Source organism: Talpa occidentalis, unplaced genomic scaffold (genome assembly GCF_014898055.3).
Source record: "Talpa occidentalis isolate TD23 unplaced genomic scaffold, MPIMG_talOcc4v2.1 talOcc4.9, whole genome shotgun sequence".
NCBI lineage: Eukaryota > Metazoa > Chordata > Mammalia > Eulipotyphla > Talpidae > Talpa > Talpa occidentalis.
The window spans coordinates 117292015-117314790 of NW_023605305.1; the positions used below are offsets into that span (position 1 = coordinate 117292015).

At 45.0% G+C, this 22776-nt stretch overlaps 2 protein-coding genes across 2 annotated transcripts in view; both read left to right on the forward strand.

The window, feature by feature from the left end:
- Positions 1-22776, forward strand: part of LOC119236022 (olfactory receptor 2T27-like) — a 292093-nt gene that overhangs the window by 175888 nt on the left and 93429 nt on the right. The window lies entirely within an intron of this gene.
- On the forward strand, positions 15952-16878 carry LOC119236935 (olfactory receptor 2T27-like). The gene has a single exon (XM_037500867.2). It carries the CDS (start codon positions 15952-15954, stop codon positions 16876-16878), a length of 927 nt encoding a protein of 308 aa, XP_037356764.1.

Sequence of the window (22776 nt, forward strand, 5' to 3'; positions counted from 1 at the left end):
GGAGCTCAGATTGTACCAAACCTATATAAGCCATATTTTCCTAAACATACATAGCTATGTTAAAGATTAACTTAAAAATAAGATGCAGTGAGATATTAACACAATGAAGTGGAAATATCTTGCTATTACTCTAATGAATAGCAGATATCGACAAAAGGAAAGATAAAATACATATGATCATTTCAACAGACAGGGAGGCATTTGGCAAGATCCAACATCTTTTATGATAAAAACTCTTAGTACAAAGGGGATAGAAAGAACATGCCTCACTATAATAAAAGCCTTGTATTCAAATGCACAGTTAGCACCATACTCAATGGTGCGACACTAAAAGATTTTCCTTTAAGACCTGGTACATGACAAGGATGGCCACTGTCACCTCTGCTGTTCAACACAATAGTGGCAGTCCTAATTTACATACACTGTAGGTGGGAATGAAGACTGACTGAGTCCCTACGGAAACAGTATGGAGGTTGCTCCAGTCATTAAAAACACATACACCATAAGTGCACCACACTTGCATTCTCAGGTATCTACCCAAGGAATACACAAACACTAATTTGAAGGGCTATATATACTTCTATGATCATTGCAGCACTATTTACAATAGCCACATTATGGCAAAACCTAAGTGTCAAATGGTATTTTTCTTTTTCTTCCTGGCTTATTTTGCTGGGCATGATCCCTTCCAGCTCCATCCATGTTGCTGCAAACTGCGTGTGTTTATCTGTTTTGATTGCTGAGTAATATTCCATGGTGTATATGGACCACATCTTCTTGGTCCAGTCATCTATTTTTGGGCATTTGGGTTGTTTCCATAGCTTAGCTATTGTAAATAGTGCTGCTATAAATATAGGGGTGCAGGTGCCCTTTGGAGTTAATGATTCTGTGTCCTTTGGCTAAATACCTAGGAGTGGAATTGCTGGATCATATGGAAGCTCCATCTTTGTCAGGTTGAGGAATCTCCACACAGTTTGATACTATTGTGATCAAAGGCATGATTTCAATTGATATGATTTCAAGCTTCATGACTTCATTGACATTAATTTTGTGATTTGATATGTGTTCTGTCCTGGTGAAGTTTCCACGTGCACATTTGAAGGAGGTATACTCAGATTTTTTTGATGCTATAAATGTCTAATAGGCTCATCTGGTCTAATTACTTATGTTAGGCTATTATTTCCTTGCTGATGTTTTTTGGTCTGATTTATCTGTTCACTACTGTAAGTGGGGTGTGGAATTCCCCTACCTCTGTTGTGTTGTGACAAATTTCTGTTTTGAAGTTTGTTAACAGCTGACTTATATACTTCAGTACTCCTTCTTTGGTGTCTATCCATATAGATTTAGATGTGTTTAATGTTGTCCTTATATATTGATTCTTTGATTATTATATAATGTCCACCCCATCTTTTGATCACTTTTTCAACTCAACTGTCACTGCCTTCTTTTGGGTCCATTTTTCTTCTATGGTTGTTTTCTAATTATTCTGTTTAAATCTATATTTATCTTTGGAGCACAGATTGATCTACTGGAGAAAAGAGATTTTTTTCCCCTGATCCAAACTTCTGTGCTGTAACTTTTGATTGGCATGTTCTATCTCTACATGTAGTGTGATTGTTGGTATGTGAGCATTTGCTACTGCCATTTTAGTTTGGTTTTCTGATTCTTGCTGTTTGTATCCTTACTTAGTTTTTGTGTATTTTCATCACATAGATTTAGATATTCGTGCTCCCTGAAACATTGCTTGTAGGGGAAATCCGTTGTTTGCAAATTCCTTCAGCTTTTGTTTATCTTAGAGGTATTTATTTCTCCCATGAATATGAAAGAGAGTATTGCAGGGCGTAATATTCCTGGCTGTAAGTTTTTAATCATTGAGTAGTTTGAATACATCATTCCATTTTTCCCTTGTCAGTAGGTTTCTGCTGAGAAGTCTAATGTAAGCCTGATGGGAGTACTTTTGTAAGTTCCTGGATAAGGGGGAGTACTGTGGTGATGAAGACAAGTGACAGCAAGTGTGAGCAAAGGTGTGGGGATAGGGGACCCCCATGCACTGTCAGGGAACAGTATAGTAAAACCCGTATTCTTCAGAACTTACAGTAAAACTCATATGATCCAGCAATTCCACTTCTGGTTATTTATCCAAAGGAAAAGACAAAAAACTAATTCCAAAATGCATGTGCTCACCTATGTTCCAACACCACCACACCCGGGAAACCAACAAGAGTTCCAACAATGGGTGGGTGGGTAGGAAAGCGGTGTGTGTGTGTGTGTGTGTGTGTGTGTGTGTACATGTCTGTGTATGGGGAGACCCTCACACAATTTTTAAAAAGATGAAATGTCACCATATGTGACACCATGCATGTCCTGGGGGGGGAGCAAGTCAGAGGAAGAGACAAATGCCCTGTGGGTTCACTCACGTGGAAATCTAAAAGCGAACGAGACACAGAGCAGAGGGATGATGCTTCGTGAAATACATCAGATGGGAAGGGCAGATACCAGATGGGCCAGTAATGTGCAGAATCTAGAGATGCCAAACTGAGAGTCAGAGAAAGACCAACTTAAAAACTAACAGTAGAAGCCTGACTGCAGAGCTGAGCATCCAAGGGTGGGTGCAGGCGGGGGCCGGCCCCTGGGCTGTTGTGGGGATGTGTGTGATCAGTGGCAGGTGCACCCAGGTGGCCAGACCTGACACTTGACTGGGAGGCTCCTAGTGTCCCCACACTTGAGAGAATAGATGATCACTAATGACAGGTGGCTACCAGATGAAAGTGGGCGTGGGGTGTGGGAGGCTTATGAAGTGAGGCAAGAGGATGAACCCTCACAGTTGCCTTGTGTGGTGTGTGGGGTAACGAAGTGTGAATGAGCAGTTCACAGGCAAATCACTGTGTTGTACTCTGCAAACCAAACTATTATTGCATATTAATTATTACTCAGTATGAAAACCCAAAATGTTAAAAATGGTATTAATATATTTAATAGAGAAATAAATTTTCATTCAAAATTCCAGGTCAGTGAATTATAGCTTGTATTTTTAATAGTATACTATTTTAAGAGAAAATTTCAAAAATTTTAAAAACTATCTGTGTTTTAAAATAAATCATTGTATTTTTACAATGGTAGTTTTGGAATATATCTAAAATTTTAAAGACAAAATTTTCAAGATGACATGGCTCTTCTCCCTCTGAACCATACTCTTTGAAAATTGACATATATGAAAAATTACATAGGAATAAAAATATATTTTACATGTCATATTAATAACCACGTCTACAGTGATGGTGACATCGGCTGCAAAAGAATATAAAAACCTGTACTATCCATTCAAAGCAAACACCATCGCCATTGTGGATTTACATTGGGTACCAGGAAACCTTATATTGTCATATTCTGAAAACCTTCCTAAAAGCTTGATTGACATCCTTGTTCCGCAGGCTGTAGATGAGCGGGTTGAGCATGGGTGAAAGATGTTTCTGAGATGATGTGGTACATATATACCATGGAATATTACTCAGCATTCAAAAAAGATAAACACATGCAATTTGCAGCAACATGGATGGCGCTGGAAGGGATCATGCTCAGCGAAATAAGCCAAAAAGAAAAAGAAAAATACCGGATTGTCTCACTCATAGCAGGAATCTAGAAAACTTAAATAAGGGACCAGGAAAATGAATAACTATAAGAAAGCGAAAATCAAAATCAACAAAAAACTATGAACCAGAGACACTTTTAGGGGGGCAGGGGCGGGAGGGGAGGGATTGGGGTCAGAATGGGGGGCTGCAATTGTATGGGGAATATAAAAATAAAATTTATTATTTAAAAAAAAAAGATGTTTCTGAAATGTATGTCTTGCAGTGTTTTATCTGTATTTTCTTCTATTTGTTTTATGGTTTCAGGTCTTATGTCCAGTTCTTTTATCTGTTTTGAGTTGATTTTTGAGCACGGTGAGAGATAGTGGTCCAGTTTCATTTTTTTTCCTATGGATATCCAGTTTTACCAGCACCGTTTATTGAACAAACTGTCCATGTTCCATTGCATATTCTTTGCTCCTTTGTCAAAGATTAGTTGTTCATATAAGTGTGGCTTTATTTCTGGGCCCTCTATTTGGTTCCATTGGTCTGTGTGTCTGTTTTTGTTCTAATACCAAACTGTTTTAATTATTATGGCTTTGTAGTATAGCTTGAATTTGGAAGTGTGATACCTCCTTTCTCCTTTGTTTTCATCAGTAGGGCTTTGGCTATTTGTGTTTTTTTTTTGTGGTTCCATATGACTTTCAACAGTATTTGTTCTATTTCTTTGAAGAATGTCATTGAGTTTTTTGTTGGAATAGCGTTGAATCTGTATATTGCTTTTGGTAGGATGGCCATTTTAATAATGCTGATTCTTCCAATCCACGAGCAGGGGATGTCTTTCCATTTCTTTGTGTCTTCTTCAATTTCTTTTGACAGTGTATTATAATTTTTTTTGTATAGGTCTTTCACCTCTTTTGTAGATTTATTCCTAAGTATTTTATTTTTTTTGTTTCAGTTATAAAAGGGATGGTTTTCTTGATTTCTTCTTCTTCGGATTGATTGTTTGTGTATAGGAAAGCTACCGATTTTTGTGTATTAACTTTATATCCTGCTACTTTACTGAACTGGTTGATTATTTCGAGTAGTTTTTCTGTGGAGTTTTTAGGGTTCTCTATGTATATTATCATATCATCTGCAAAGAGTGATAGTTTTACTTCTTCTTTTCCTATTTGGATTCCTTGTATGTCCTTCTCTTGTCTTATTGCCCTGGCTAGGACCTCCAGTATTACATTGAAGAGCAGTGGTGAGAAAGGACATTCCTTGTTTTGTTCCTGATCTTAAAGGAAAGGCCTTCAGCTTTCGCCATTGAGAATAATGTTGGCAGTGGGTTTGTTGCATATGGCTTTATCACGTTAAGGTATGTTCATTCTGTCCCAAGTATTTCAAGGGCCTTCATTTAAAGGGATATTGGACTTTGTAGAATGCTTTCTCAGCATCTATTGATGTGATCGTATGGTTTTTATTTTTCTTTTTGTTGATGTGTTGGATTACACGTATAGATTTTTGTATGTTGAACCATCCTTGTGCCCCTGGGATGAATCCCACTTGATCGTGGTGTACTATCCCTTTGATGCACTGTTGGATTCTGTTGGCAAGGATTTTATTAAGGATTTTTGCATCAGTGTTCATTAGGGAGATTGGTTTTCTTTTTTCATGCTGTCTTTGTTTGGCTTTGGTATTAGTGTAATGTTGGCTTTGTGGAACATATTTGGTAGCATTCCTTCTTTTTCAATTTTTGGAAAGTGTGTGTAGGATAGACACTAAATCACTGCTGAACATTTAGTAGAATTCATTTGTGAAGCTGTCTGGGCCTGGGCTTTTGTTTTTGGGGAGTGCTTTGATTACTGCCTCAATTGGTCTGTTTAGTTGTTCTATTTCTTCTTTGTCCAGCTTTGGATGATTATATCATTGTAGGAATTTGTCCATTTCTTCTAGGTTGTTGAATTTGTTTGCATATAAGTGTTTATAGTAATCTCTGATTATCCTTTTGATTTCTACTGAGTCTGTTGTGATTTCTCCTCTCTCATTTGTAATCCTATTTATATGTGTTTTCTCCTTTTTTTTTCTTTGTGAGCCTGGTTAGAGGTTTGTGTATTTTAATTTTTTTCAAGGGACCAACTTTTGGTTGCATTGATCTTTTGGATTGTTTTTTTAATTTCCAGTGTGTTTATTTCTGCTTTGATTTTTATTATTTCCTTTCTTCTACTGGCTTTAGGGTTTTTTTGTTGTTCTTTTTCTAGCTCTTTGAGATGTGAGATTAGGTTATTTCTTTGAGTTCTTTCTTGTGTGTTGATGTGAGCCTGTATTGCTGTATATTTTCCTCTTAATTACTGCTTTTATTGCATCCCATACCTCCTGGAAAGTGGTGTCCTCCTTGTCATTCAACTCAAAGTATTTTTTAATTTCTTCTTTGAGCTCCTCATTAGTCCAGTGGTCTTCCACTAGTGTGGATTTCAATCTCCATGATGTGTGAGGGTTCCTTGTTTTCTTTTCATGATTTATTTCTAACTTGATGCCTTTATGATCGGAGATGATAGTTGGAATGATTTTGATCTTCATGTATCTGTTGATGTTTGTTTTGTGGTCCAGTATGAGACTGATTCTGCAGAATTATCCATGCACACTTGAGAAAAATTGTACCCATTTTTTTTGGATGCAGTGTCCTATAGATGTCTGTTAAGTTCATGAGTTCTATATCTTTATTTCGGGCTCTAGTGTGTTTGTTTATTTTTTGTCTCATTGATCTGTTCACTGGTGAGAGTGGGGTGTTGAAGTCTCCTACTATATATGCATTTTCTTTAATATCTGTTTTCAGAGCTAATAATAATCGTCTAATATATTTTGGTGCTTGTTCATTTTGTGAGTATATGTTGATGAGTGTTATATCTTCCTGATGTATTGTCCCCTTGATCATAATGTAGTGTCTGTCTATGTCTCTTTTTACCTTTTTTAATTTGAAGTCTATTTTACCTGGTATAAATGTAGCTGTTCCTGCCTTCTTTTTTGGTCCATTTGCTTGTAGCATTGTTTTACAATCTTTTACTTTTATTCTATGTTTATCTTTTGTAGTTAAATGTGTTTCTTGGAGACAGCCGAAGGTTGGCTTTTGGTTTTTAATCCAGCCTGCTACTCTGTGTCTTTCTATTGATGAGTTTAATCCATTTAAATTTAGAATTAATATTGAGGGGGAGTGAGCAACGTGGTGGTGTGGAAAGGCTGTGAGTAAGTCCCTCCCATAAAAAGAAAAAGTTGACAGGGAGGTCCCTGTGAGAACTGGGACATGGAAGATAAACAGGCGACTGTGGCAAACTGCCCAAAGAAGAATGTTGCCATAAAAGAGGATGAGAAGTGAGGAAATCTCAGAGCCCTAATACCCTCCCCCACCCACAAAGTCAGCAACAGAAAGGAGGAAAACAAAACCAACCAACAAGAACAAACTACACATCAAGCAGGACTGTGAGTGGAAAGGAACTATTTCAGGCATTGCACCCTGTGAACTGGAACTGTGGAGAACGTTGTAGTAATTGCTATGGAGGTGAGCGAATGGCTCCAGGTGCCATTAGAGGAAAACAAGGACTCCATGGAGACCTACAAATAGCCCAAGGCCAGCCGGTAAGCTTGTGCGGAAAAGCAGCGCTCGAAAAGCATGCACAGATTGGGAATCATGGCTGCCCAGGTCCAGGCGCCTGCGAGTTAGGCTTGCCGGGAGACATGTGGGGGCCCTAATTGAGGTGAATGTCCCTCACTGAGTAATCAGAAACCAGGTGCCCGGACATGGGAACGGGGTGCAAAATGCGCCATTTCTAAGGACACTGAACTGGGCTACAGCCTGCATCCTGGATCGGAGGGCTTCAGAACTGAGACCGAGGGCATGAAATTCGGGGCATGGGATCCCCGTGACTGTGGGGCACAGGGCAGACACAGCACCTCCACGCCATTGAGGCTCTCCATGCCACTCCCACTCTATTCCCCTGGACCCATGGGGAAAAAACAGTTCTGGAAGGACACTAGGAAAGATCTCTGGCGCCACCTAGTAACCACAAAAAAATCACGAACATAGTTGGAAACCAGGGATCCCCAAAACACCCTCAGGCTCTGAGAGAGGGTGGGCCACGCAAATGGGGGTAAGGAGGGAAATAAGGCGTGGAGCAAGACCCCATCCTGGAACTGAGAGCCAGGTGCAGGATCCAGGGCGTGGGAAGCACCATAGCAGTGGGCACTGCACAGGGTGACAGCCAGGGTTTTGGATCTGATAGTCTTGGTACTGAAAACTAGAGAGGAGAATTCAGGGCACGGGATTCATACAGCTGCGGGCACAGCACCAGGTGAACACGGGGCAGACCCAGCACCCAGCTGGAATAAGAGCCCCTGTTTTGAGGTGCTCCTCTCTGCCCCCTCTCTGTTTCTCAGAGAACCACTGGGAAAAAGCACAGGTCAGCAAGTACGGGTCTCTGGCACCACTTCATGACCAGAACAAAATCACCAACTAGCTGATTCCCTGTTGGAACTGTGTAAATACAGAGGGAAGGAACTGTAAGGGACAGTCCCCAGCAACAAAGCATCAACACCCTGCTGGAGTTTTTGTCTACCAGTGCTGGTCTCAGCCTGGTAAACAGTTTCCGACACACCTAAAGGAGCACTCCAAAGAGATGCCCGCCAACACCAGTGGCACAGCACCCCAACACATAGAACTAATTAGAAAGCAAACAACAGGGAGAAGAAAAATTATAAATAATGAAGTAATCCTACAGGAGGACACACCACAAAAAGAAATACAGCCACCAGAGCTCAACAATGACATGAAGAAACTTCTCGGTCTATCAGATAGAGAATTAGTGATCATCATGATTAAAAAGCAGAAAGAAAATGAAAAGGAAAAAATGATTTGAGACAAATAACCACTGAACTGAAGAATGAAATAGAGACCCTACGAAAGAAAAGAAAAGAAACTCAGGAGATTAAAAGATTACTAGAGGAGATAAAGAACTCTGGGAAAAGCAATGAAAACAGAATCGATGAAATGGAAGAACGGAACAGTACTATTGAAGGTACAGAAATAAAAAGAGCCGAAAGAGAAAAGGAGAGGGAAGTGCAAATGAAGCAGTATGAGGAGACTCTTAGACAATCATCAGGCTACATGAAGAGAGGAAATGTAAGAGTTAAAGGTATTCCAGAAGGTGAGGAGAGAGACAAAGAAACAGAAATTATTCAAGGAGATAATTGAAGAAAACTTCCCAAGCATGAAAAAGGAGACGGATATAGATATACAAGAAGTGAGAAGAACTCTCAGTTACCACAATGAAAAGAAAACTGCAGCAAGACACCTAATAGTAAAGCTTGCAAGAGTCCAAGACAAGGAAAACATAATGAAACTGGCAAGGGGGAAGAAACAGATAACTTATAAGGGAAAACCGATCAGGTTAACTTCAGACTTCTCTGAAGAAACATTACGGGCAAGAAGAGAATGGAGTAACATCTTCAGCAAATTTCAAGACAGCAAATGTCAACCAAGAATACTTTACCCTGCAAAGCTCTCCTTCCTCTACGAAGAAAAAATATGACCTTCCCAGACAAACAGAAACTCCAGAAATTCATCACAACTAAACCCCCACTGCAAAAAATTCTACAAGAAGTCCTAAAGCCAAAACCAACAGAGGAATAGAGCAAGGAATAAAATCACAAAAAAGACAAACAAAATGGCAAACACAGATGCCAGCATATCAATATTAACTCTAAATGTAAATGGGTTAAACTCATCAATAAAAAGACACAGAGTAGCAGGCTGGATTAAAAAACAAAATCCAACCTGCTGTCTCCAGGAAACACATTAACCACAAAAGATAAACACAGACTGAAAGTAGAAGGTTGGGAAACAATAGACCGACAAAGAAGGCAGGTGACTGATTTTCTTTTTGCGGTGTGTCCCTTCCTGCGGGCATGCTTGGTTGTTTCTATTTTTCCTTCTTGCTGTTTGCTTTTTAATTAGTTCTATGTGTCGGGTCGTCGTGCCACTGGCGTTGGGGTGCCTCTCTCTGGATTGCGCCTTCGGGGTGTTGGACTCTGTTTACCAGTCAAGTCCAGCCCTGTTCGGCCAAAACGCCGCCGGGGTGTTGATGCCCTGGCTGTGCTGCTGGGCATCGTCTCTCACAGCCCCCGCTCCGTGTTCGCCCTGCTCTCCCGGGGAAGTAGCTAGTTGGCGATTTTGCTCCGGCCACGAGGTGGCGCCAGAGACCGCTCCTCGCAGCCTGTGCTTTCCCCGTCGTTCTCCGAGGGCCGAGGGGCGGCCTCAACCCAGTCCAGTCCTCGCGCTGCGCGCTGCGTGCACCCCGTGTTCACCGCGGGCCGCGCCTGCAGCTGTGGGTCCCGCGCCCTGAGTTCTGGCTCTAGTGCTCAGACCCAAGCCGCTGGCCGTCCCCTGCGCCGTGCCCACCGTCGCGGCGTGTCCTTGCCCTGGAGCCCACGCCCGCCCCGCAGTTCCGGAATGGGGTCTCGCGCCACACCTCGTTTCCGTGAAGCCCAATGTTGCGTGGCCCACCCCCTCGCAGAGCCTGAGGGTGTTTTGGAACCCCCGGCTGCCACCCGTCACGAAGTCGGGGATTTTGTTCTGACCACCGGGTGGCGCCGGAGAGCTTTCCTCGTGTCCCCCGAACTGTGCTTCCTCCCCGGGGTCTCCGGGGAGCAGGGAGGGGTGGCTGTGGTGCCTCCGTGGCGTGGGGTGCTGTGTCTGCCCCTACCCTGTTGTCACGGGGATCCCAGCCCCGAGTTTCCTGCCCGCGGGCTCAGTTCCAAGCCCCCAGGTCCAGGACGCGGGCGCTGGCCCCGTCAGTGTCCCCGAAATGGCGCCTTTGCACCCGCTCCTGCGCCCGGGCGCTGGTTCCGATGATCCGGCGAGGGTCCGTCCCCTCGGTGTCGCCCCCGTGGCTGCCGCAGCCCCAGGTCGCGGGTGCGGGGACCGGGCGGCCCAGGCCCGCGTGCTCCCGGGCGCGCGCTTCTCCGCACGGCTCGCGCCCGCCTGGGCGCCCGGGGTCTCGGGGAGCCCTTCTCTCCTCTGATGCCCGGGCAGTTCCCCCTCCTTGGGAGTCCGCCTGGGTCCGGGGGTGCCTGCCCGGGGTGGGGGTGCCGGGCCTGCACCGGGGCCTTCCCGCCCCCGGATCTCCAGCTCGCTCTGGGCTTTGGTTTTGCGTCTCCCCTCGCTGCTGGCCGGAGGGCGCGCCGGGCGGGTTCCGAGCTTCCCTGTCGCCGGGACGGTCCCCGCAGCTTCCCGGGGCGGCCGGCCCGCGCCGCCCTCGGTCATCTCCCCTCCCGATTCCCCAGGGACCTGCGCCTTTCCTCCCTGGCCGTCGTCTTCGGGGGCTCCCTTGCTCGCGCCAGGTGGATCTGGGAGCCCGGTTTCTCCTGCAGTCGCTCTGGGGTGGCCTCGGAAGTCGGGGAGTCAGCGCCTTGCGCCTCCCCCGGGAGTCTGAGGCCTCCTGCTGTGCAGGCGGTGGTTGTCCACGTGAGCTTCACCAGTGTTGGCCCATTTCTGTGAAGACTGTCATGAGACGTGCCCGGGAGCTGCGCGGAATCTGTACCTTGCTTTGGTCGGAGCCCCTTTTCTGGCGTTGGTTCTTCCAGTCCCTGAGCAGAGAGGACCTTTGCAGTTCTCGGTCTTCTCTTCTCGGTGCTTTGTAGTTTTCCTTGGCGCGATCTTGCACCCCCTTTGTTAGGCTCATTTCCAGGTATTTAATTTGCGTGTGCACATTTGCACATGGAATGGTTTTCCTGATCTCTCTCTCTTAACATTGATTTGTTTGCATATAGTAAGGCTGCTGATTTTGGGTATCGATTTTGTAATCTGGAACTTCACTAAACACGTGCATTGTTTTAGTTTTCTGTGGATTTTTCGAAGACTCTACATAGTATCCTGTCACCTGAATAGGATGATAGTTTCACTTCTTTCCTACTTGGGTTCCTTTGATAGCTCTCTCTTGCCTAATTGCCTTTGATATCACCCCAAACTTCTTGGGTCTTATGCCCCCCAACCTTACCCCCCTTTTTTTCTCTCTCTTTGGGAAATCTTGTATGGACAAATATTGAAGCTGCCTGATTATTTTCTCAGCTGATGGTTTGACTGACTGTCCCATCTAAGGCTTCCTTATTTCTCTTAAACTTTTTAAAAATTAAAAATTTTATTTTTCTTCTCTTCATAGTGTACAATTTATGCCTCTTACCAGTGACAACAAATTATTTCATCTTTGTTCCCTTGTATATTATCATATTTTCACTTTGAAGCATTTTTTCCAATGTGGACTTCATGTTGATTCTTTCTTACAGCTGCCATTGTTTACTTGCCGTGATACCATGTTTTTGTTGTGTAATTTATCCATTTGATTACGAGCATATTGTTCATAGTTGCTTCAATTCCTTCTGTGATAATTGCAGTTTTGTATGCTATCTGACTGTGCTTCTAATGCTAATGACCACCTTTGTAATTTTCTGTTACATGAGAGCAAAGGCCTTCATTGGGCCCTTTTAATTGTGTGGTCTTGAGCCTATTATCTTAGGAATAAATTTCAGGCATTCATAGGCTGTGTGTCCCCAAGAGTGACCTCCAAATTACGTTTTCCCTTCCCATTCCTGAGGTGAGTGAGCAAAGTGTGTTGAGCTGTTGTTGGGGAAACATCCTTCTGGGCTAAGGCTCAGGTGAAGATTATTCTCCCAGAGTGTTTGCCTTTGCTTCAAAGAGAATGCTCTGTGCTCTTTCACACAGGCAGGAGGGAACCTTTCATCCCTCTTCATCTTGAGGACCTGGTGTGGCTCCTGGCCCCTGTCCAAATGAATGAGGTTCCCTCCACCAGCCACGCACCTTCCTTGCCAAGACTGCAGTCACAGGGCTTTTCCCTTTCCGTTGGCTCACCTTCACCTTGCAGCATTTCCACCTCAGCTTGTGTGAATGGCCAAAAACCTGTGAAAGTATTTCTACAACATTACAAATTAAAATGTGTAACATTTTTTTGATAGATAGTTTATTTTGAAACAGCTGGCGACAAGTTGATGTATCTTTGGTTTGAAATTGATATTTGCTCCAGTTGAGCACACATCACTCACCCAGGTGTATTCCCTGAGGCAGAGGCTGCACATACATGGGAGAGAGCTGTAATCAGTGCTTTGGGGTCATGAAGGATGGGGAGATAATTGCTACACATTTGCCTCAGGGACCGAGTGCATTTGGGGACAGTGTCTCTGATGGCTGAGTGTGCAACAACACATTGACCCTGGGCTTTTGAAGCATTGGCTTCAAGGTATTTATCCTCTCGTTTGGGCAGGCCTTGTGATTCTGATCCTGGAAGAAGTTTGAAATGTATCAACAACACTTCATAAGCAGCATTGATTTTGTTCTTGTGAGTAAGTAGGAGTGTTTTTCTCTGGAAATGTGTGAAGAGGTGTGTTGTGCTTCAAGCTGATTAATATAGGATGCTCTCTCCTAGTGTGTATAATGGGAAACCTCAGAAAAACCCATCTATTAAATTTATTTGCACATCTATAAAGTATTCACATTTTATTCCTTCAGCATAAGCAGTTTAGTTTATTTAAAATGGTAATTTTTGTACTAATATTATCTAGAAAGGGAATTTCTGATTGAAGGTTGATAATCTGGTGACATTTTATTTTCAAAGAGGCACAATATGCTAACTCCAGGGTCAGGGAAGCAGTCAATTTTATGTAAGAAAGACTGAACCTGTTCATATCAGCTGTCTCTCTCATAGTTCAGTCTTAACCTGAAAGACATTTTGAACACTGGAGGGACTTGACGTGTTGCACTTAAGTAAAATTATATGAGCTTTCCCCCTGATATTCTCTAAACACACACTATTTTTTGATTGAATTGTTACTCACCTGCCTCAGTTAAAAGAGATCATTTTCAGGATGTAATTGAGTTCACTACCAATTAATTTTTCTCATTGGCAGTATTTCATGGGACTCTGTACACATGCACACATACATAGATGCATCTATATCTGCCTCTGTGTGTTCCTCTTTTAATGTGTACCATATTTTTTTTTGTTTAAGATTTATTTATTTTTATACAAGAGCTGGGGTACAGGCCAGAGGCATGGGAGGGTGATAGGATTCACCAGAGACAGAGCGGGGAGCAGAACAGGCAGAAGGACTAAAAGCACTGCTGAGGGGAGCAGCAGGCGAGAGACAGGAGAGGTCTGCCGTGCCATGTGGGCATCTCCCTGGCTGGCCAGGAATCGAACCTACGCCGCAGAGGCTACGGACAGCTTCACAGGGCTGCGATCAACCCACTGCGCCACCAGGGAGGCCCATGTGGACCATATTTTAAGTAAACATCAAAATACAAACTTGCATGACGTATTTTACCACTTTGCATTGATGGGCCTCGTATACATTAATCAGGAACCTCCTTTGGAAATAATCTGTTGGTGTTTTGGAGGCCAATAAAGTGTATTTAGAAAAAGCGGCATGTTAAGTTCCTTATAAAGTTCATCTTAATACATCGGTACAAAATTAATTTATCAAATGGAATCATTCCTTAGCTCTCTCTGGAGGCTGAGAAGCTAGTGACTGCCCTGTGTTCTTAGAAATAAGGAAAATTTCAGGCTCCATGAATGTCTTTGTGGGGTGGCAGACTGTACGGTTCTCTTTTAATTCTCACTGTATGCTGTTCATTTCCCTGGGAATGGAAAGGCTGAGGAAAGAGGTGAATTTTGTATGTGGTGTGGTAATGAAGGGCCTTGGAACAACCCCCACTTTGTCTGGCGTATTTAATCTCTAAAAGGTATTTAATTTTAAAACACCTTGCATACCCTTATTTATTGAAATAGAATACATGCTATTTTATGTAAAATAATGTCAAATCTGCCAAATTCTGTGTGGGGATTGTGGGTTGTTCATGTATAGATTCCCCAACTTAGTCCACACGATTGCACACCGCTACCTCCATTTCATCTCTCTGTGGACGCTGCGTATGTGGGCAGGGACAGCAGGTGTCATTCCTGTCCTGTGTGTTAGAGTTTTGTGAATTCAGTTATGTGGCACCTCACGAGGGGCTTTGGATATTGTTGAACAGCACTGATGCCACCTGCAATAGCGGCTTTCAGCACTCGGTGATACAATGACATTATTTTAATATGAAGCTTTTTTTATTTTCTATTACTTAAAGTATATGAAAGTTCCCTATTTTACATCCTTTTTGAGAGGAAATGTAGCTAGTCAATATAACAACCTAATATTTTCATTTAACACAGAATTGAAGCCCAAATTAATCTCAGGAAAGTGCTTTCTCCTGTCCTGGTCACTTCAGAAGTTCCTTTAAGTTCATGTTTGAACAAGACATGAAAGAAAGAAAATAAAGGGGAAAGGAAATACAAGGAGAAAGGAAAATAAAGGAGAAAGGGTCTTCTATCCTTTTCGTTGCTGCTGTGCCCCCATTGCTTCCCGCACAGAAGCACATTTACCACTCTCAGTCTGCTCCTGTCAGGTATGTGTTTCTGCCAACTGCTGATCACTGGATGCTCTTCCTTTCCAGAGTCACTGTGTCCTGGTCTGCACGCTTTAGTCCTCTGTACTCTCCCCCCAGGAAGCTTGCTTGATTGAGTAGATCTGTAAGACTCAATATATATATATATGTATTTTTTTTTAAAGATTTATTTTATTTATACAAGAGCTGGGGTGCAGGCCAGAAGCATGGGAGGGTGAGAGGATTCACCAGAGACAGAGCTGGTAGCAGAACAGGCAGACAGACCACAAGCACTGCTGAGGGGAGCAGTGGGCGAGACAGGAGAGGTCTGCAGCGCCATGTGGGTCTCTCCCTGCCTGGATGGGAATCAAACCTGCACTGCAGAAGCTGCAGACAGCTTCACAGCGCTGGGCTCAACCCAAGGCACCACCAGGGAGGCCCTGTAAGACTCAGTATAACTGTGCAGCTTCAAGCAAAAGTCCTATTAAATTACATGTTTGTAAAATGAATCTGCAGAGAAAAAAATTATTTCCTTTTACCAACATGTGAGATTTCTGGAGTTAATTGGAAGTCATGTGGAAAAGAATTTATAATTACTAGGTTGCCTTTATTCTGACCCCGAAGTCTCATCTACTTTGTTCGTACATGGTCTGTCCTGTGGATAAGACAGAGGTCTAAACACCTGATCCAAACAAAGCACACAAGACTGTTCCATGTGTGGAAGAGTCTTCTGTTGTCTCTAAGATTCTTAGTAAAGGCACATGTATTATTTTCCTGAAACAAAAAGATGATAGGTTTGGAAATAGTGGACTTGAGATATTGGAAAGCAATGTATGATTTGATTTGGCATATTTCATTATAGACTAAACAAAATGCTTTTGAGAAAAATCTCCAAATATACCAAATAGGAGCACGAGCATGGCATGGCTGAGCAACCAGACCTCAGGCAGTGATTTCGTCCTCTTGGATCTGTTCCACGGCACTCCGGTGCCCTGGGTACTGTTCACACTCACGGTGCTGGATCTCCTGGTGGCCCTGTTCGGCAACACCATAATAATAATCCTCATCTGGGCCGACCCTCTTCTCCACACCCCCATGTACTTTCTGCTCAGCCAGCTGTCCCTCATGGATCTCCTCTATATCTGCACAGTTGTCCCCAAAATGGCGGTGGTCTTTCTGTCTGGGGACCACCGCATCTCCTTCATTGGGTGTAGCTTCCAGATGTTTCTGTTCACCACACTTGCTGGCTCAGAGTTCCTTCTGCTGGCGGTCATGGCTTATGACCGCTACGTGGCCATCTGCCAGCCTCTGCGCTACCCCATCCTCATGCGTCCCAGGGTCTGTGTGCTCCTGGTGCTTGTGACCTGGCTGAGTGCTGTGCTCAATTCCTTGATCCATGTGGTCTATACTCTGACACTCCCTTACTGCGCCTCCCGGGAAATCCATCATTTCTTCTGTGAGATCCCAGCACTCCTCAAAGTGGCCTGTGCTGACACTTCCCAATACGAAAAGGGGATTTATTTTAGTGCTGTGATTTTTTACATCCCTCCCATCTTAGGCATTCTGTGCTCCTATGGAAAGATACTGTCCACTGTACTGGGCATGGGATCAGGCCAGGCTCTTAGGAAAACCTTGGCTACTTGCTCTTCTCACATGAGTGTGGTGTTGCTCTTCTATGGGGCTGCCATCACCAAGTACCTTGTGCCAAAGTCCTACCACTCCCCGAAACAGGAAGAAGTGGTCTCTGTGTTCTACACCATCATAACGCCCATGCTCAACCCCCTCATCTACAGCCTGCGGAACAAGGACGTCACTAGAGCTTTCAGGAAGGTTTTCAGAGTGTGAGGTACTGGAGTTTGCTGTGTCTACTGTAAACCCATAATAGCGTTGCCATTTGCTTTCCAAGGGACTAGAAGATGTATTTATACTCTTTACATTGAGCTGTAGAAAACAATTATGTTGAGAAATTGAGGACAAAATCATGTAATTGTGTACTGAATAAAATGTAATATCATTTAAAAACATTTATCATGTATACCTTCTGTAGTCAATGATGACATATATTGGAATCTTGATAACTCATTGGCCGTTACAATGTATTTCTTCTTTGTAATTGTCTTATTTATTGTATTTTCAAAATGCGTGTGTTCAGAAACATGAACCGTGATGCCTGTAAGCAGTTGCCTGTACTGAGCGTGTAGATGTATCGTCACAGTGATGGATATTCTGAAGTATTTATTCTTTCTAGATTTATAGACATTTCCCCAAACGATGCTTTCTCTCAAACCTGGCTTGGAAATTTAGAGTGAAACTGTTGCTCTATTATATGTGTTGGTGTACATTGTTTAATGCCTGGAATGTTTATTTTCCAGACCTAAACTCTAAACTGACACAATATATCACATGACTTTAGGATGTGACATGTAGACACTCAACTACATGTTGAAATGACCACCATGCAGTCACCATCCCACCCATGCAGACTTAACTGTTAGGATGTAGCCTCTTGACCTCATCTGTTTCACACTCTTCAACCCCCACTTCCATCTGGTCACCCCCCTTTTTCTCTCTGTCTACTTTTGTTTTCTTTGTCAATTTCCTTTAAATGAACTCATGGGTATTTGTCTTTTCCTGCTTACCCATTTCTTGGCATTTTTCTTTCCAGGCTCACCCGTGCTGTCACATAGGATGACACTCAGCTTTTTTAATAAAATGTTTGAAGGTTTTCCTCTATATTGGTACCATCCTACCTACACGCACACACACACACACACACACCCACACACACTCACCCCGTCCCCTGTCCATTCATGCATCACTGGAATCTTAGTCTACTCCCCGTGTAGTGATGGTGTCATTGATTCTGGAACCAGCCACCTCAGTGACTGGAGCGGCAGCAGCGAGGCTGGTCTCTCCTCCTGCTGCTCCAGCACAAGCCAGTCCTGGCTGTGGCTCCTCAGGGCCCAGCAACTGCCCTTTTGTGGGTATTTCCTGGCTTGTGGGGTGGGCCAGTCAGGTGTGAGCTGTGAGCTGTGAGCTGACTGTGTGCTAAATGGTCCAGTAGCCACAAGATCGAAAAATGGTCCAATCAGACTTGTGGGTGGTGCCCCCTGAGAAAGGACAGAAGCAGGGTTGGCGGGGGCTGTAGTGTGATGGTTCTAGGCTGAGGAAAGGAGCACCAGAAGCTGCAGAGGAGAGAAGAGAAGAATCCAGCAGGGACCTTGGAGGAGGGAAGAGAAGCCGAAGACCTTTGCAGAGACGGGGCCTCGGGCCTTTGTCTCCATGACCTGAAGGGAGCACCAAAGGCCCCGGGTGGGGCTGGTGTGTCAATGAGCTGTTTGTCTTTGGCGTCATCCAAACTCTCACAGAGAACTGTGGACACTGGGTGTCTCTGACACCGCCTCTGGGCGTGTCACAGGCAGAGTGTGTAGCTGTCCCACGGTTGCAGGCCGCAGGTGTCTTCTGTGTTACACCTGCGTTTGGGTGAAACATTCTTCAGCACATCCAGGAGGCGTGGCGTGGGACACGCGGGTCTCTGAAGCACACTGGGTGCAGATATGATTTGCAGTAAGAGCGTGTTGTGCATGAGCTCCCAGAGAGGAATTTCAGTAACAACAATACTCTCCGTCTCGTTCTATTGCAGGGAGGCGCGTTTATCTAGGGAAATTAAAGTCTGTTTAAATTTTAGCCTGTCAAACTCTTCATTTTAGGAGCTGGTGTTCGGCAACTCCTGTGCTTAGATTTTTAAAAAAAGATGTATTTATTTATGCATACGAGAACTGGGGTACAGGCCAGAGGTGTAGAGGGTGAGAGGACTCCCCAGAGACAGAGTGGGGAGCAGAAAGGCAGATGACCGAAATCCACTGCTGAGGGGAGCAGCGGGCGAGGCAGGAGAGGTCTGCTGCGCCCTGTGGGTCAGCTCCATTTCGCTTCAGGGTAAATCTGTCTCCCGATCTAGATCTAGAACTTTCCGGTCCTGGTTATCATCACTCTTCTGTTATTTTCCCTGGGCATCATGTGAGAAAGACAGTTAGGGTGTGCTATGGATTGACAACAGGAGAGGACGTGTGTTGTGGTAACAAGCGGTCCACGAAGATGAGGTGCGTGTGCGCCAAGCTCCTGAGATTCCGCGTGGCCCGAGTCAGAAGAGGGGGAGGGAACAGGCCACTGTGAGCAAGGAGGGTGAAACAGTCATCACTCAACAGTCTCCCGCCAAGCAGGAGCCAGGGCCCGAGGGCTCGACAAGTGAGCTCCCGCGGGCCTGCGGAGATGAGCTAATACTTCCATCTCTCACACATTTTGAAAACCGAGGAGGAGCGAGCGCCCCCAGACCCGTTTTGTGAGGCCCACATTACTCGGAGACCAGAAGCGGACAAGGACGTCCCGAAGAGGACTCTGGGCCTTCCCTGGGGAGACAGATGTGATAAACCCTCCACGAAGCCGTGGCAAACTGACATCAGGGGGTCGTGGCCAGCCGCCGGTGGGCTTTTTCGGGGGCCAGGCTCGGGCCACAGCTCAGATCGCCCAGGGGACTGACCCCTTCCCGGAGAGGAACGACAGAAACCCTCTCACCCCTTGGCGGGCGCAGAGGCGGCTCTGGCGAGACGCAAGGCGCATCTGTGGTGAGGATGCTTGGAGCGAGGGGGGAAGGAGCCACCCCATTGTGAGACAGGCCAGACACCCCCCCCCCCGCAGGCAGCCCCGCGCTCTGGTGAGGAGCTGGACGCCTCCTTAGGGCCAAGGTCCTCTCCCTCGCGGCGGCCCCGCCACCCCTCGCGCCCGGCACGGCGCAGCGCAGAGGGGCGCACCCAGGACCCCGGGCCACGCGTGACCGCAGTGCCGTGAGGCGGGCGCCGGGAGAGGCCAGGCACCTGCTCGGAGGGTCGCGTCCCGGCGCCCTCCCGGCGGGCGGTCAGGGCGGCCGAGCCAAGCACAGCCCGGAGGGACCAGGGGGGTGTGGCTGACCTGCGACGGGACACGCTTCGCTTGCAAGGAGGGATGTGGCCGTTTGTGACCGTCATAAAGAGCAATAAAACACAGCTGTTTAATACGAGCAGTTACATCAACGAGTCTAGCTAAAGAAACTAGTAGAAAGCATGCCAGTGATGGTGTCAGAATGTGTCTGTCAGGTTTATAAAGTTATCAGCAGTTTAGGTTTTCTACGATTTGTCATAATGTGAACGAGCGTGAGATTGTATTGAAGTCATCATTTAGAAACACTGAGCTTCACCCACTAGAGAGGTTTCTAGTAGACATCTTTAAAGTTGAACCTGCAGCCGACACAAGCTACGGTGCACATGTCCGCATTTTCGTGATTAAATTTTATGGTGTGAAAACAGCAAAGGATCCAAATAGGCCTTTGCCAAGGAAGCCATCAAGGTGGCCCGCAGGTGCAGGAGAGGGCGCCCAGTGTCCCAGCTGGGGAGGGCGCTCAGTGTCCCACTCCAAGCCACGTGAGCTGCCCCATCACTCCCGAGGACTGGCTGCGACTTCTGCCACGGTCAGCAGCCCTGAGAGGGCTCCTTGGAGGAACTCTAAATCACTCACCTACAGTAAGATATTTTTAGAGATCAATAGTTAATACAACGATCTTTTCTAACTTTGCTCATTATGAATGTCTGACTTTGCCTAATTTGTACATTAATCTTTCACACAGCTGAGTATGTTTAGGAAAAATAGTTGCTGTCCAGTTTGGTAGGATCTGATTTTTAGGCTTCCACTTGGGGACCTTGGGAGGATGGGCCTGGATAAGGGGGAGTACTGTGGTGACGAAGACAAGGGACAGCAAGTGTGAGCAAAGGTGTGGGGATAGGGGACCCCCATGCACTGTTGGGAACAGTATATTAAAACACGTATTCCTGGCCTCCCTGGTGGCGTAGGGGGTTAGCACCGCACCATGAAGCAATCCACAGCTTCTGCAGCATGAGTTTGATCCTGCGCAGGCCAGGAGAAACCACATGGGAAGCAGACCTCTCCTGTCTCGCCCTCTGCTCCCCTCAGCAGTGTATTTCGGTCAGTCTGCCTGTTCTGTTCCCCTCTCTGTCTCTGGTGAATCCTCCCACCCTCTCGCGCATTTGGCCTATACCCTAGCTCTTGTATGGATAAATAAATAAATCTTAAAAAAAAATAGAACATGTATTCCTCAGAAATTACAACAAAACTATCATATGATCCAGCAATTCCACTTCTGGGTATTTGTCCAAAGGAAAAAAAAAAACTAATTAGAAATATATGTGCTCACCTATGTTCCTCACACCACCGCACACGCTGGAACCAACAGAGGTTCCAACGATGGGTGGGTGGGTAGGGAAGTGGTGGTGTGTGTGTGTGTACATGTCTGTGTATGGGAGACCCTCACACAATTTTTAAAAAGATGAAATGTCACCATATGTGACACCATGCATGTCCTGGGGGGGAGCGAGTCAGAGGAAGAGACAAATGCCGTGTGGGTTCACTCACGTGGAAATCTAAAAGCGAACGAGACACAGAGCAGAGGGATGATGCTACGTGAAATACGTCAGATGGGAAGGGCAGATACCAGATGGGCCAGGAATGTGCAGAATCTAGAGATGCCAAACTGAGAGTCAGAGAAAGACCAGCTTAAAAACTAACGGTAGAAGCCTGACTGCAGACCTGAGCATCCAAGGGTGGGTACAGGCGGGGGCCAGCCCCTGGGCTGTTGTGGGGGTGTGGGTGATCAGTGGCAGGTGCACCGAGGTGGCCAGACCTGACACTTGACTGGGAGGCTCCTGGTGTCCCCACAGTTGAGAGAATAGATGTTCACTAATGAAAGGTGGCTACCAGATGAAAGTGGGCGTGGGGTGTGGGTGGCGTCTGAAGTGAGGCAAGAGGATGAACCCTCACAGTTACCTTGTGTTTTGTGTGGGGTAATGAAGTATGGTGAGCAGGTCACAGGCAAATCACTGTGTTGTACTCGAAAACCAAACTACCATTGCATATTAATTATTACTTAGTATAGGGCCTCACCTGGTGGCACAGCAGTTGAGCGCTGGGCTGAGAGGCCACCTGCAGCCTCTGCAGCACCGATTAGTTCCCTGGCCACTGGCGAGGGTCCCACCAAAAAAAAAATATTACTCAGTATGAAAACCCAAAATGTTAAAAATGTGTATTAATGTATATAATATAGGTGTAAGTTTTTATTCAGAAAATCCAGGTCAGGGAATTATAGCAAGTTATTTTAAGAGATATTTCAAAATTTATAAAAACATTGTATACTTTCAAATAAGGATCATTATGGGACCTCCCTGGTGGTGCAAGGGGTTAAGCCAGAACCTATGAAGCTGTCTGCAGCCACTGCAGCATGAATTCCATCCCAGCCAGGGAGCTACCCACATGGCACAGCAGACCTCTTCTGTCTCGCCTGCTGCTCCCCTCAGCAGTGTGTTTCAGTAGATCTGCCTGTTCTGTTTCCCACTCTCTCTGGTGAATCCTCTCATCCCCCGCATCTCTGGCCTGTACCTGGGTTCTTGTATGTATAAATAAATAAATTTAAAAAATAATAAAAGAATAAAAATAAATCCTTATAGTTTTACAATGGGAGGTTTGGAATACACGTAAATTCTTAAATAAAAAAATTTCAAGATTACATGATTTCTCACCCTTATGAACCGTACTCTTTGAAAATTGAGAAATATGTAAAATTACCTAGGAATAAAAATATATTTTACGTATTGTATTAATAACCAGATTTCACTAATGATGACATTGGATGTAAAAGAATAT